Source organism: Punica granatum, chromosome 4 (assembly GCF_007655135.1).
Source record: "Punica granatum isolate Tunisia-2019 chromosome 4, ASM765513v2, whole genome shotgun sequence".
In the NCBI taxonomy this organism is placed as follows: domain Eukaryota; kingdom Viridiplantae; phylum Streptophyta; class Magnoliopsida; order Myrtales; family Lythraceae; genus Punica; species Punica granatum.
Window position 1 is genome coordinate 37487118 of NC_045130.1, and position 14698 is coordinate 37501815.

Sequence of the window (14698 nt, forward strand, 5' to 3'; positions counted from 1 at the left end):
ATTCAAATGCTTCCATCTGCTAATCAAATAATTAATAAATTAACCAATTCAATTAATAAAGTAGAAGAAGTCATCGGTGAATGAACTGATCACGAGAGATCTGCAACATGCAGAAACTTTATGCGTAGATCCCCTCCAACCTGACAATCACTTGCCTAAACTATACGACCCAAGTTCATATAAAATTATTGAGGTGGCTATGCCTAATGATTCCTATATAATCATGTGATCTCACACATGCTTCTTTTGCATACATATTCTACATGGCTAAGATTACATAAAGTCAGTTATGTTGGTTCGTTCGGTTTGAGGATGTTAGAAGATAATAGTACTCTGACGATCGAGGGAGGCCTGCAGAGGTCGACTTGGATCAATATGAGTCGGTATTGGCAAGCTAGAACTTCAAATGACCTTGAAAGCATTGAGTATCAGCATTAAGCGCGATCTCAGGCTTTATTGAGTACTAATTTCGATCTCGGACCTTACTCCCAAGGTCTTGCAAAATTGTGATTTAAGAATCGACCGTGCGAGGATAACCAGAAAATTCACTAGAATGAATTGACTAAGAATCATTAAATGGAAAACATGAAGAACGCAATCTTGGCCCATAAGGCAAGTAGATGGGCTTTGATTAATTATGAGTGCGTATTTTCGGTATTACATAAACCTCGCTTAAGCTTATGAGCATATCGAACGGAGAAGTTGCCAAGCCTGTCTCGAGTATCATCGAGTCGATCCCGAGTAACTCGCAAGTAGGTGTTGCCTAGGCGGCTACGCCCCGATGCTCCTCTCAAATCAAATGGGCCGAAACTGGGCATTAGCACACTTCAGAAAGCCAGACCAAACCGTCCCAGGCCCATGAATCGGCCCAGTCAAGAGTCCTCAAGCTTCAAATGGAAGACTGACTCTTTTGACCTTCTAGACCACTCGTCGCGTGACACGTGGTCAACTGAATACACCTCAGCGTACGAAATTCTGTCTGACAGTCGGGTCAAGTCTGGCTTCCTCAGCCGAACGTACTAATAAACTAAAATTGATTGATTAATTACTTTTTCTTACCTTAACCCTCAAAAGTGCTTTTTAGTGAATTTCAAATATTACATTACTGGTAAAAATATCTGCGACATTATTTGTCCAATTTAGCTCATAATGTGCTTTCAATCTATTAGCCGAAACTTATCTTCATTCAACCATCGACTTAACCTTAATCGTGAGATACTTTCAGTATATTTCAAGTCATGCACCTTTTTTTTTATTCAATATGTTTTGAATCATGTACTTTCAATATGTTTCGAATTTCGTCTTGATTACGTGGCATCCCTTGAATAATAAATATATTAAATTAAATATTTAATTTCTTAAAAACAAAAAAAGAAGTGAGAAAAATTTTCCTGCGTTAATTCGTCCAACGGAAGCTCGAACAGAGGGAGAGAGAGAGAGGGGGGGAGAGAGAGAGGACAGAGAAGTCAAATCCCTTTCTTTCGTTCTCTCTCTAAGTCTATAATACCGCGTTATCCTGCGCACCTTGCCCCCGCCTATCCTGCGCACCCTTCGCCGGCCGCTGAGCTCAGATCTCCCACTTCACTGCCGCTAACACTCTGCCTCCGCCCCTCCCTCTCTCTCTTCTCCCCTCCGTGAAGCTTCACCTCTGCAGAGCCTGCTCCTGTGAGCTCGCGTTTCTGATACCAGGTTTGTAGTTTCGATCATCAGTAGCTGCGCCGCTCAATTCTTGTTCCATTGACCTCCGATTGACTTGCATGTCTCCGATTCGATGCTTGATTGCTCCGGGTTTGTTGTTCCGGCAAGCCGTCGGATGCTTATGTGAAAGATTCGGAACGGGAAATACTGGGCACTTGCTGCTTTTTCTGTTGCTTGTTGTGTGGATACGTGTAGCTGTTTGTGTGATCTGCTTATGGATGACTGAGCTGGCCATGATCGGAGTCGTAATCGAAAAACCCGGGAACAGTGCTTTTGATTGATATGAAATTGCCATTTGACTGTTCTGTGAGACAAAAATTTGCTTCCTTGATCATATAGGATTATGTCAGTAGAGATGCGAGCTTATAGTTTTGGTCAGCTCGAATCCATTACAATGCGATTGCTTTGGGAAATTATCGATCACTGTTTTCACATTAAGTCGGGTTTAACACGGTGCGCAACTTTTTTTTTATTTTTTTCTCTAGGTGGCCCATGATACTTTTCCTTGGTCTGATTCTCAAATTCAAACACGAGAGGGTTAGGAATGTAGCATCGTTGTTCGTGAAGTCATAACATTGAGATTTACAGGCTTCCAAGACTGTATGTTGTCCATTTTGAATGATCATATAGTTTTGCTTATGTATGTTGTCCATTTTGAATGAGCCATCGCCTGATACTTTTATGATAATATCATCCTTAACCAGTGTTTAGACTTTTTGGGATGTTGTATCACTTGCATTTTCCTCAAACTTCCGCATTGACCGTTTGAACTATCCTTTTGGATCGTATTTCCTGTCTTATCTAACATTCCTTTTGGTATATGTATGTAGATCCCTTTGTTTTGTTTAGAATTTTGTAACTGTCCCTGAAATATTGAATTTTTCTCGACTTAATAGAGCAAGTTCGGAGGAGGAATTATGAGCTGCTTCAGCTGCTGTGATGATGATGATGTTAAAGCTCCAGACAGCGGAGGTGCATACATGGTAAAGAGCTCTGCAGGTAATTTGGTGATCAGTACATTTTTGTTAGTCATGTTCATATCACCTGGGCTGCAATGGAATGGTGCTAGTACTTCTACTTGCATTTTGCCAGCAGCATCTTTTCCAAAGGAGTTCTAATGCAGTGAATGTTCTCCACATTCACTTGAACTTTCCTATCCTACTTTACACCGTTCTCACAACATTTTCTTTTGCCTCGCTTTGTCTAAATTGTTGGAGGCTTACATGTGACCAAGCGTACACTTGACTGAGTTGAACATCTTGCAGGAAACGATGGGGGTTATCATGCTTCTGAATCTGCGCCAAGAGGTGCACAGACTGTTAAAGTTCAGCCTATTGAGGTCCCTGCTATACCAGTAGACGAACTTAAGGAAATCACGGAGAACTTTGGGACAAATGCTCTAATTGGAGAGGGATCATATGGAAGAGTGTATTATGGGGTTCTGAAAAGTGGACAGCCTGCAGCAATCAAGAAACTCGATGCAAGCAAACAACCTGATGATGAATTTTTAGCTCAGGTGCAGAAAACACAAGCTTGTCCTTGGATTGGGATTTCCGTTTTGGTTGATCTTGATGAGCAGATATGCCTTGCAGGTGTCGATGGTATCGCGGTTGAAGCATGAAAACTTTGTCGAATTGCTCGGTTACTGTGTTGATGGAGGTTCCCGTGTTCTAGCTTATGAGTTTGCATCCAATGGCTCCCTCCATGATATACTTCATGGTAAGCTGCAAATTCTTTTTCATTCCAGTTTTCTCTCTCTTTTTTTTTTTTTTTTTAAATTATAAGTTCAAGATTTCTGAGGTTGGAAGAGATTTCATGTTTCAGGAAAATAAAGCAATATGCGGTAAGATGCTTTTGAACATATGATCCAAGATACATATGGCAGATGTAAATGGAAAAAATGAAGGAGTTATATAAAAATTGGCCTTGGTTGTGTGGAACATGGAATCTAAGAAAAGCCCAGATCAGAGAAGATAAGCTAATTTTCTGTAATCTTTGAGTTGAATGCAGGTAGAAAAGGTGTTAAAGGAGCACAACCGGGTCCTGTTCTCTCTTGGGCGCAGCGAGTAAAAATTGCTGTTGGAGCTGCAAAAGGGCTCGAGTATCTACATGAGAAGGCAGAGCCACGTGTCATCCACCGCGACATCAAGTCCAGCAATGTGTTGATCTTCGATGATGACATTGCAAAGATTGCTGATTTTGACTTGTCAAATCAGGCCCCTGATATGGCAGCGCGACTTCACTCTACTCGTGTTCTTGGAACCTTTGGTTATCATGCTCCTGAGTAAGCCATATTTTTAAATTTTTCCACACTCTCCTTACGTATTGCTGACACTTTTCTTTTGCAGAGTCTAGCAGTGTCAGATTATGTTGCTTTCTTTTACGTTGAAATATTTGCAACCACTCAAGGAGATCAGAGAAGAGAACTTAAAAAATTTTAATTTATGTCCTCTCTTCTCATTTCCCTGTTCATGTGTGACAGATATGCCATGACTGGCCAATTGAATGCAAAGAGTGATGTGTACAGCTTCGGTGTTGTCCTGCTGGAGCTTTTGACCGGGCGAAAACCTGTGGATCATACGCTACCTCGTGGACAGCAGAGTCTCGTCACCTGGGTAATTCCAAATCATCGCCACCTAGTCATCAAGCACTAGGCTTTCTCAGGTTACAATCTATGCATAGTGCTTACCGCAGTTGAGCTGATTTGTGGATTTGGAACTATATTAGGCTACACCTAAACTGAGCGAAGACAAGGTCAAGCAATGTGTCGATGCAAGACTCGGAGGTGACTACCCACCAAAGGCAGTTGCAAAGGTAGTTGCTTAGTTGAATCATCTCTTAATGAACCTCATAGCTTAATTGTCTAAAATCTATTTAACCAACAAAGTTCTCTTTTTCTGAAACTAGGGGAATGGTCGTGTGAGTTCCCTCTTTCTCGATTTGGTGCACTCTGCTATTACTTGCTATTTAGTCAGCATGATCTACCGGGTTCCCTTCAGAAACTTCTTGGTGGCGAATTAACCTACGTATTGAAATTGTCATTCTTGATTGCAGTTGGCTGCAGTAGCTGCACTCTGTGTACAATACGAAGCAGATTTCCGGCCCAACATGAGCATTGTAGTGAAGGCCCTTCAGCCCCTCTTGAATGCCCGGGCAGGGCCTGCAGGAGAAACCCCAGGCTCCTGATTTCATCTCCGTCTCTGTCTCTATTGTGTGCTTGTCAATCATGTGTGAATTATTTGAGGCCTGTAAGAGAGAAATGTAACGGAGGGATCACAGTAGATTCGATTGCACATGTTTTACAATTATATATATGGACAGGCATTTGATTCTATTTGTTTATATATCGTGTGAGGAAGTCTCTTTCTTCCTTCTTTTGTAGCTTTCCTTTTGAAATTCTCTCTAGTCCTCTTCACACACGGTTGAGTTATCAAATTCTGACAACTAATCCCGATAGAGTTGTCAGAATTCTATTTTGGAGCCAACAATGCAAAGTAGGCTGCATATGTGTTGACTGAGAGCGTGATGAACCGTACAACGATGGTGATGTTGCCGACCAAGCAAAGAGCGGAGGCATGAACTACCACACAGAACCAGCTAGTCACATCGAGAAGTATATTCTGGACTTGGACATTACCGGATAGATCCTCTTATATTGGATCCGTATTAGGTCTTAGGTGACGCAAACGAGACTCAAGAGACTTGATAATAATCGTTTTCGTCGCAGTTGCTTCAACAGGGGAGTTTCACTGATGAGCCCTCCCATTTTACATTTTCGGGAGCTTCCGTTACCAGAATGAAGCAGCAAGAAAAACTGCGTCGCGGCATATATGCATATCCGATTCGCTAACTGACGGCTCCGCCCAAGTGAAACCGAAGAGAAAGTGAAATCTTCTCTTTACCCCCCTCTGCTTCAGAGAAGCCGTGGTGACCGAGAAGATTCGAGGGTAGATTCGGGATATCAATAAGTAAAACATAAGGCGGGTAAATATTTCAGGGGTGTGTATGTAAAGTTTTAATAACTTCTAGGGTCGTCTGCAAAATTCAATCTGTAACAGAAATAACTGCTGCTCGTAAAAATTGGAGGGAAAGCATCCTTCTTTACATAAACAGGATCAATTCCTCTTAAATAGCATTTATATTTTATAAGTGCGATTAGCCGGATAAGGGAACCATGAACTCTAAACCGGTTGTTTTAGACAAAATTTGAATTCTCTTACAAGACACCCGGTTACCAAATCATTAGAACCGGATCTAACGGTCGGTAGTTCGGAATTGGACCTAAACCAAAAGCGAACTGTGAGTACGGTTCAGTTTGATTTGGAACAGTTTCTGAACTGAACCAAACCCAACCGTGCCCACCCTGCAAAGGGAGTCTGTGGCGCCAATAGCAAGTTGCTCTCTTTTGTATAGGAATGACTCAACAAACGAAGAAGCAGCAGCAGCAGCATATACGCATTGGCGAATTTCGGTTCTCTCTCTTTCTAACTTGAAGAAAACCCGACTTTAACTTCAGGTTCTTTTTTCCCTTCCCTGTTAGCTATCATTTGATATCTATCTAATCACTCCTTCCTGATTAATTATTCGTAATGCTGAAGGCCGAAGATATTTCATCTCTTCCCTAACAAACTGCCAAAAACTTTTGATCGTCCGATTAATTTGGAAGCTCAGTTTGATGTTGATCTTGGAAAGTTCTTGAATGTATTGCAGCTTCAAGAACGATATTTCGCCATAAAGGTAACATCAGGTCGAGTACGGACGTGTTTACATGAAAATGAGAGTACTGAATTTTCCTGGGGATGAATATTCAGGGAGCCATGAGCTGCTGGAACTGCTCAGATTGCTGTGGAGATGAGTCTGATGATGATGATGCGACTGAACAAGCAGATGATGGAGGTACGAACAGAAACAGGAATAACCCACCGGGTCACCTTGAGATGTCGACTTTTCAGCCAAGGACGAATTTCGGACCAAGGGCCAGACCAAGAATACGACCAACAATTGCTCGGACTTTGTCAGGTAGGTCTATGTTTAGATTCAATCGTTGCTGAACCTTTCCTGGTGGTGAAAGAAATTAATACCATTGTCACCTTAGATCGAAGAAACCAGCCTCTTCCGAATCTGCCAATCCAAGTTCCTCAGATTCCACTCGATGAACTGAAGGAGATCACAAACAACTTTGGAAAGGATGCTCATATCGGAGAGGGACCCTATGGGAAAGTATACAAAGGGATCCTTAAGAACGGCAAGGATGCAGCAATCAAGAAGCTATATGAGTGTGCGCAATCTGACGATGCATTTCGAGTCCAGGTTTGCAATTCAAATGAAGATCAGAAACTCCCTGTCAGTTTATCGACGTTAATAAGACACAGGTTATCTTCCTTCCTGCTGATTTATTGGCCCCACAGATTTCAATAGCATCGTCACTGAAGCACCCGAATGTCACGGCTCTTCTGGGCTACTGCATTAACGGGGAATCTCGTATTCTGGCCTATGAGTTCGCAAGTATTGGCACTCTCCGTGAGCTTCTTCATGGTAAGTGGATCATACGTAATTAAGGCCTCTTTTTTCGAGTTTGTATCTAAGACCGAGATAATTCATCTGAAATATAAGACGTCGCTTCCAGTTCATGATGTTTGTTACTGATGCAGGTAACAGAGAAACCGCGGACCCAATGTCTGGTCTGGTTCTGTCTTGGGATCAGCGAGTGCGTATAGCTGCACAGGCTGCACGAGGACTCGAGTACTTACATGAAATTGTGCAACTTGTCCATCGAGCCATCAAGTCTGCCAACATATTGATCTTCGACAACTTCGTAGCTAAGATTGCTGACTACGACTTGACCAACCAAAGTACAGGTCCCATTCACTCAAACCGGCTCATCGGAGGCTACGGTTACAGTGCTCCGGAGTAAGCGACATCTTTGAGTCCATTTAATTAAGGAATCACCTTGGAATTCCTGTCTCAGTAAATGTTTCCTTTCCGGAGCAGATGTGCATTAACCGGGAAGCAAACTACCAAGAGCGACGTCTACAGCTTCGGGGTGGTATTGCTGGAGCTTTTGACAGGTCGGAAGACTTACGATAACAGATTGCCACTTCAACAGCGGAGTTTAGTTGCTTGGGTGCGGGAAAGAGACCTTGAGTCGCTTATTCGTTTAGATTAGTGACTATGTTTAGAAAGCATTGTCCGACACGACAATAATCGAACAATTTTTCTGTATTGAATCATCAGGCCACACCTCTACTTAGTACAATGGTTGGTGAATGCGTTGACCCGAGGATGGACAGAGATTACCCTCCAGCAGTAGTTGCAGAGGTAAAGTCATCTGCATCTTTTAATCCGACTGAATACTGAACTCAGCTTATTGATTACCGATGGAATTTTTTTTTTTTTTTGTGTGTGTGTGTGTCTGAATTGCAGTTTGCTGCCATTGCCGCCCTGTGCGTGCAACATGAGCCCGATTTCCGCCCCAACATGACCACCGTCCGCAAACGACTTGAGGCACTCTTGAAAGAACAGATCGGGCCAAGCTCCTACCACACTCCCATTGACAATCGAAGGCCAACAGAAAAGTGACTGAGCAGCATTGGCTTTATCAGTTCAAATTCCAACAGCAAATTAATTCGAAAATCGTAGACCTAAATTCGATAAAGTAGTTTAATCGTGGTGTATTGACTTTAAGCACGACATTGTCGATTGAGAACGATTGTTAGCTAAATGAATACCCAGGATTTCAATGAGAATTTAAAAGAGAGTTATACGAGGCGAGGTTTGTCCTGACTTTGGTATGGATCATTTTCAAAGCTGTGATACTCATCAACTGGCATTGCTATATTTACTTTTCTTACAGGGTTGTGTATCAATGGACAAAGGAAACGCCATTACAGATGACCTGGAATTTCGGGCTCCCTCCATATACAATGAAGATACGGCAAACAATGATCCACCAAGCACAAGCAAAGTAAATCTATATCTAAAGTACTGTAGTTACAGGTACTCCCGTATACGCATGAGCTCACTATTCCGTGTCACCATCATCGAGAAAACCCAGATCCTCATCATCTATATCATCATCCTCATCATCATCGGTTGTTACTGTCTCACCTGCTTGATTAACTTCCAAAGGTTCGAGATCATTACTCAAAGTAACCATTTCTACAGGTCTCTTTTCTTCACTCTCATTCTCGTCGTCATCTCCACTGAATTGGTCCACTTCGTTGTAAAGGATCTCCTGAAAAATGATAAAAAATTCCGAGAGGCTTACTCAGTTTGTAGTTAATGGCAGAAATCAACAAGGCAGAGAGGAGATCCTTAAAGATTAATGTTAATGTTACCTCATCATTCTGCTCCAATTGTCTCTCGGTTCCATCAACCCAATCGTGCAGAAGGTTTTCTGAAATGCCACTTTCAAAGGAGAGTAGATCATCAATGTCTCCACCGACCAGAGGTTCTCTTAGACGCAAGTTGTAGTGAACACACGTCAGATCATCCCATCTCTTTTTGGAGAGACTATTATGCCTTCTGCTATGAAATTGATCATATATACTCCACGAGTGTTCACATCCAATAGACGAGCAAGTTTGGCTCAGTATGCGAATGGCGATTTGCCGGAGCTCGAGGCATCTTATCCCATGTTGTTGCCACCACGAAGCTGTTTGCAATATATATTCAAAATCACAAAGTTAAAATTAGTTCTACAAGAAATCTAAGATACAAGATATGATTTTAACTTGAATGCTCGACCAAGTAATTTTCAGTCCAAAGCTGCTCCTATGTCACCTGGATCAAGCTCTGTCCTTGTACTAATAGCCAAATCAGTACCGAAATCAGCTTTTGCGGAAACAAATTCTGGAATCTGACAGAGTACACAGAATTTCATCAGCAAGGATCAAAGAAAAGGCAAAAAAAAAAAACAACTCGTAGAAAAATCAAAAGCATGCTTACTCAATGGATACTTCAAGAACAATTCCGACTCGAAACATCAACAAAGCAATCAAATTTGAAGCTTCTAAAATATAGATTCCAGGAAGCACGTTTTAACCTGCATTGAAACTTTCATTCTTCTGGCACTGTCTTGCTCAAGCCGAACTATACATTCATTCAGACCACGAATCACCTCAGGATGCTGAAAGCACAAGGGAGTAATAAGATACTAGACAGGTAAGTGCACTGAAGCCTTGATGAGATAAACTAGCTGTATGTTGTGTATTCATTTTGTCGTACCGTTATAAAATCAGGACGGTAACGGTACGACGGATTAAGAAAGTAAGCAGCTACATAAAGAGGATGGTGGAACAAAGTGCGCCATTTGTTGTCCATCACGCTCCAGAAAGGTCCATATTTTCGCACATCACCACCATGAATGGCTTTAATGGCAAGCATAGCTCTGTACATTTCGTTATATGCATATGGAAGGCTGTCCCCGCTATTTATCCTTTGAAGAACTTGGACTAGCGGTTCTAAAGATTTCTTCACATACTGCATCTTCTTCCAAAATGCAGCATCTAAGACTATCTTTCCCACTTCAATGCCTCCTTCACTCCTGGAATATCGAGAAGAGAGCCATCTATTTGACTGAAGCATCCTCTTAAGACCAACTCTCTGATCCAGCAAACTCCGGATGGTGAAAAAACTAGTCAAAAGTTTTGTGGCACCTGGCATGAGAAGTTCCTTCCCTCCTGTAAATTCTTTCTTCATATAGTTTAAGACCCATGTAGCGTTATATACAAACTTTGTAATTTTTTTTGCCTTCTCAAAGCATTCCCCCACCCACTTTATCTTCAAAAAATCCTCAAGCAGATGATCAATGGTGTGCACAGCACAAGGAGTCCAGAACAGATTCTTCCTCTTCTCTTCAAGCATCTTTCCTGCAGCCCTAAAGCAGGCTGTGTCCTCAGTCACCACCTGCAACAGGGTGCAAAATATGAGCTTCCACTAAGCCATCGCACTTGAAAAAGTTAGAATGGAAATGTCAAATACCTGAACAATGTTTTCCTCGCCCATCTCATCTACCACTCTGTCCAGTAATAGGAAAAGCTTTCCATAATCTTCAATCACGTCAGTTGCATCTACAGAAGAAACAAAGTATATACCACGAGGACAAGATACTAGAAGGTTTACTATTCTCCTTCCTTGGACATCCTTCCAACTATCTAACAAGATAGAACAACCAGTATTTGTCCATGATGCCTTCAACTCTTCCAGATACTTTCTAGTGGATGTGATCTCATTTCGAAGAAATAGGCCAGATATCAATCGGCTTGATGGACCCTTTAGACCTGGCCCATATTGGCCAACCAACTCTAACATTCTGTGGAAATACGGAGAATTTGCAGCAGTGGAAGGGATTCCAGCATGGTAGAAAAATTTGGATATAGCAGATACAACATCCCTGCGACCTCTTTTATTGGAAACCACCTTCCGTTTTCCTTGCCTATGGTGAGATAATGGCTGGCTTTTCAGCGAATTTAAAAAAACAGAATCTAATCTTGACCTTTTCAATGGTGGATCAGGACCATTCCAACTGCCCCCAGTAAACCTTGGACTACTTATGTTTCGGATATCCCCATCGAAAGCCTTTTCATCATAGGCATCAATCTCCTTGTTGAAACCTTCTGAAAATCCTTCATCCTGCTCTTCGTGTTCATCCTCATCTTCTGACTGCATGTAGAAAGCAGATATCTCTTTTGTGTCAGGCTTTCTAGGTCTTCTCCCCGAACGATGCCATTTCATATTCTCCTTCATTTTAACATAAACATCTTCTGGTGCCTTTTCACAACATGCAACTTCGCCAGGGATCCTAGCCAAATGTTGTTTAAATCGATTAATCCCTCCACTGATGATCTTCTCACAGTAATTGCACTTAACCCTTTTCTTCTTATCATCCTGAGCAACACAATGTTCCCAACCTGGGTCCACATATCCCAACGATCGAAGAGGGGCAAACCTTATGACCAGATTTTTATCACCTGTTACTTTCTTTCCCTTGTGCTTATAAGAGGCATTTGCTTCCTCTGCATCCTTGTATTGACAATCATATTCATCCTGTTTTCGTTTCCGTCCAGAACGGCATCCTTCCAGGTTTCTCCTCATGCTAAGACACACTTCTTCAGAGGCCCTTTCACAGTGAGTGACTTCCCCGGATATTCTGGCCAGGTGTTGCTTCAATCTAAATATTCCTCCACTGACTACTTTTCCACAATAATTACATTTCACTTTCTTTTTCTTTTCATCTTGAGCAACTCCATGCTCCCATCCAGGATCAACACATCCAGCAGATCGCAGAGGGGGCATCTCTTCGACCATCAGGAAAGTAGCAAAGCCTCTGCAATCTTACTTTCTACAAACAACAAGACAGAGAGAACATTTATAGCAAAACAAATAACCCAAAAAAACAAAAAGAAAGAAAAGAAAAGCTTAAGGATTTCCCATCTCTTCATAGTCTCATCACAATAGCACAACAGTCAGCATTACAACTTGCAAGATTTGCCCGTATCGTGAAACAACTAAAGTTCCGGTCCAATTCTTTTGTTATCCATCCGCAATCTACTCTATACATACAAGCTAGCTGAAATAAACTCCACCGGCACTCGTTCCTACATATAAATGATTGAAACACACAATGGCGCATTGCACTTACAGCGTGTCCATCTCCTTGATGTGCTGAAACCCCTTTCCTGGGGTAGAAACTATGCAGCATGCCATTACAAGCTCCTTGGTAGTCAGGTTTTCCTCTGCAGCAGACAGAATTACCCCTTTGAAGGGCCTGAAACAACAAAGGAAAGGACAGTTTCATATATGGGTAAGGAGAGACAAACCACTGATGGCACAAACAAAACAATGTCTTCTTTGGACAGGTCGAAGCTCATAAACAATCAATCAAAAACTTCAACTTGTTAGAAATGATTACTGCGCAGGTGGTGATGATTTTTAACATACACCTGATAGAGCGCGTAAGGAGGAACAGTGACGCTTTTCATCCGATCTCTCCATGCTAGCGATTGCGTCGAAGTAAAGAAGCGAAGCAGCAAAGGAAAGCTCTTCGGCGCGGCGATTGTCGTGCTCCGGTGATCTCACCAATCTAGGGAGAGCTGCTGGCAGAGTGGCGGAGGCTGTGAGGCTCCGGAAGCTGGGGCGACTGGTCAAACGCGAGAGGACAAGCTGAGCTGATTATCGGTCGGAGCTGCGGAGAGAAGGCACGGCAACGAAGGAAGGTGATCGGACGAGGCGCCTGCTGTGGCTGTGGGGGGTAGATTGGGTGCTGGAGCTTCCACGCTGAAACGGATCGTCGTGTTGACGGAGAGCCAAAGCGCCGTCGTATCACGGTGTCTTGACGTGACGGGAGGAGAAGTGACGTCAGAGGAGAGCGAGGAGGGCGTAGTGCGATGTCGTTTCGAGCTCACTTTCGCTCAGAGTAGAGGGGATGTGGGTCCCACCACATAGGTTCACAATCACTGGGCCGCTGGGCTGGGCCTAACATGGCCCTGGCCCAGGTCTAGCTCTCAACTCAACCAAATGGCTCCTTTTATTATTATTATTATTATTAATTATTCTTTTTTTTTTTCCCTTCAAGTTCAACCACGAGGTTTTCTCACCCTACTGACCGAGAATAGTCCATATTCGGGAAGGGGATGCTTCCAATAAGTCAAATCTCGACTAACTGATTCAGATTTTCACTTTACTGCTTTCTATATGACGAGCCAATTTGGAATCAAGAATCAAGATTAAGAATAATGTGTAAATGTAAGCCTACGTCACTATATATAGTCCACATGGGAGTCGAGACCGTGTTTAATCGAAAGCCGAGGAGCGTCGTGCAATATTTCACGTGGGACAGTTCTGTTTCTTCTGCTTGGCCTTACATAAGAGATTCATTAGACACAAAACTTTTTGGTGTCTTCTTGTTTAATGGAAGAAGAATCCCAATTCCTTTCATGGAATGGAACATCATCATCATCCCATTCCCAAACAAAGGAAGAGGTTGTCCCACCAATTACGGGGAATGGATAACAAAAGATCGCGATTGCTCTCCTAGGGGACAAATCAACCATGATCATGGAAAATCACACTCACTTGTCCCTTCTATAAATCCTATCCTCCATCATCGGATCACCATTTTTCAAAGCTAATCGATTGATACATAGAAAACTCTCACGTTACATTCTAATCTCTCATGGGCCCAACACGCTCTAGATCAGAAGAGCATACACAAAAGAAGTTGCATGTCAAGTTTGAGATAACATGTAAAAGAATATCTGCAGTCCTTCGACGTCGACCTTCTGCATTGTTCTCTATGATTTTTCTCGAGAACAAAATAACAATAAAAGGGCTTTTCAATCGTGCAAGTGGGGGGAATATCTTAGTTTATCCTCACAGATAGGAAACATAGTAAAGTAATCAAACTGATACGAAACATGAGACCCTCTTATTAAAAAACCAAAAATAAAATAAAATTCACACATCCCTTTTTTTTTCTTTTTTTCTTTTTTCGTGGTGGGGTTGGGTAGAATAATATGTGAAGAAGAAGAAGAAGAAGAAGGCCAAAGAGGAAGCCAAAAGATATGGTGGAGATCCGAGTAGGGTCCAAGGCTGTCCGGATTGAAGGGGACAGCTGATCCTATCCCTCCTAAAAAGCTACAAAGGAATAAAGAAAGAAAGATTCAATTCATACACTCTCCTTCTTTCTTCTTTCTTCCTCCCTCTCATGAAGAAAAAGTAGGAGCGGATTAGTTTAGCTTCACTTTCGGACAGACTAGAAAAGTGATCCAACCACAAAAATTTGACATTTTTAGTGCCCTAAAAAAAAAACACCTCGCCTATTAATCTTTAGTGGAGTCCTCTCGATTCAAATTTTCCTCCAAAACCTAACGGTGTATTTGATTTTAGAGTTAAGTAGAATTGAGTTTTGATTTTTAATTGAGTTGTAATGATTGTATTGTTGAATTATGAGAAAAAGTGTGAAAAAATAATGAATAGTCGAGAAAAAGTAACGATTATA

At 42.1% G+C, this 14698-nt stretch overlaps 3 protein-coding genes across 9 annotated transcripts; 2 read left to right on the forward strand and 1 right to left on the reverse strand.

Moving 5' to 3' along the window:
- The first annotated feature begins 1401 nt into the window (after positions 1 to 1401).
- Positions 1402 to 5061, forward strand: LOC116205072 (pto-interacting protein 1-like). Of its 2 annotated transcripts, none has more exons than XM_031537532.1 (8): positions 1402 to 1689; positions 2595 to 2697; positions 2964 to 3214; positions 3291 to 3417; positions 3709 to 3982; positions 4181 to 4313; positions 4426 to 4512; positions 4606 to 4733. In XM_031537532.1, exons 2-8 carry the CDS (start codon positions 2616 to 2618, stop codon positions 4717 to 4719), a joined length of 1068 nt encoding a protein of 355 aa, XP_031393392.1. In that variant the 5' UTR covers positions 1402 to 1689; positions 2595 to 2615; the 3' UTR covers positions 4720 to 4733. The 2 variants fall into 2 exon arrangements, with proteins under 2 accessions (XP_031393392.1, XP_031393391.1); XM_031537531.1 differs by lacking the exon at positions 4606 to 4733 and adding an exon at positions 4753 to 5061 and having other exon boundaries at positions 1405 to 1689.
- Positions 5062 to 6046: 985 nt separating this feature from the next.
- Positions 6047 to 8469, forward strand: LOC116205070 (pto-interacting protein 1-like). Of its 5 annotated transcripts, XM_031537527.1 has the most exons (9): positions 6048 to 6214; positions 6409 to 6435; positions 6510 to 6717; positions 6794 to 7008; positions 7107 to 7233; positions 7350 to 7608; positions 7690 to 7822; positions 7933 to 8016; positions 8122 to 8469. In XM_031537527.1, the coding sequence occupies exons 3-9, from the start codon at positions 6516 to 6518 to the stop codon at positions 8275 to 8277; spliced, it is 1176 nt and encodes a 391-aa protein (XP_031393387.1). In that variant the 5' UTR covers positions 6048 to 6214; positions 6409 to 6435; positions 6510 to 6515; the 3' UTR covers positions 8278 to 8469. The 5 variants fall into 5 exon arrangements, with proteins under 5 accessions (XP_031393385.1, XP_031393389.1, XP_031393387.1 ...); XM_031537525.1 differs by having other exon boundaries at positions 6047 to 6214; positions 6409 to 6717; XM_031537529.1 differs by lacking the exon at positions 6409 to 6435 and having other exon boundaries at positions 6047 to 6214.
- A 42-nt stretch (positions 8470 to 8511) lies between these two features.
- LOC116205066 lies at positions 8512 to 12998 on the reverse strand. 2 transcript variants are annotated; one of them, XM_031537519.1, is made up of 8 exons: positions 12642 to 12995; positions 12341 to 12466; positions 10681 to 12040; positions 9925 to 10605; positions 9743 to 9826; positions 9481 to 9556; positions 9036 to 9352; positions 8512 to 8932 (listed from the first exon to the last, which is right to left on the reverse strand). In XM_031537519.1, the coding sequence occupies exons 3-8, from the start codon at positions 12004 to 12006 to the stop codon at positions 8720 to 8722; spliced, it is 2697 nt and encodes an 898-aa protein (XP_031393379.1). In that variant the 5' UTR covers positions 12007 to 12040; positions 12341 to 12466; positions 12642 to 12995; the 3' UTR covers positions 8512 to 8719. The 2 variants fall into 2 exon arrangements, with proteins under 2 accessions (XP_031393379.1, XP_031393380.1); XM_031537520.1 differs by lacking the exon at positions 8512 to 8932 and having other exon boundaries at positions 9211 to 9352; positions 9445 to 9556; positions 12642 to 12998.
- Between the last annotated feature and the right edge of the window lie 1700 nt (positions 12999 to 14698).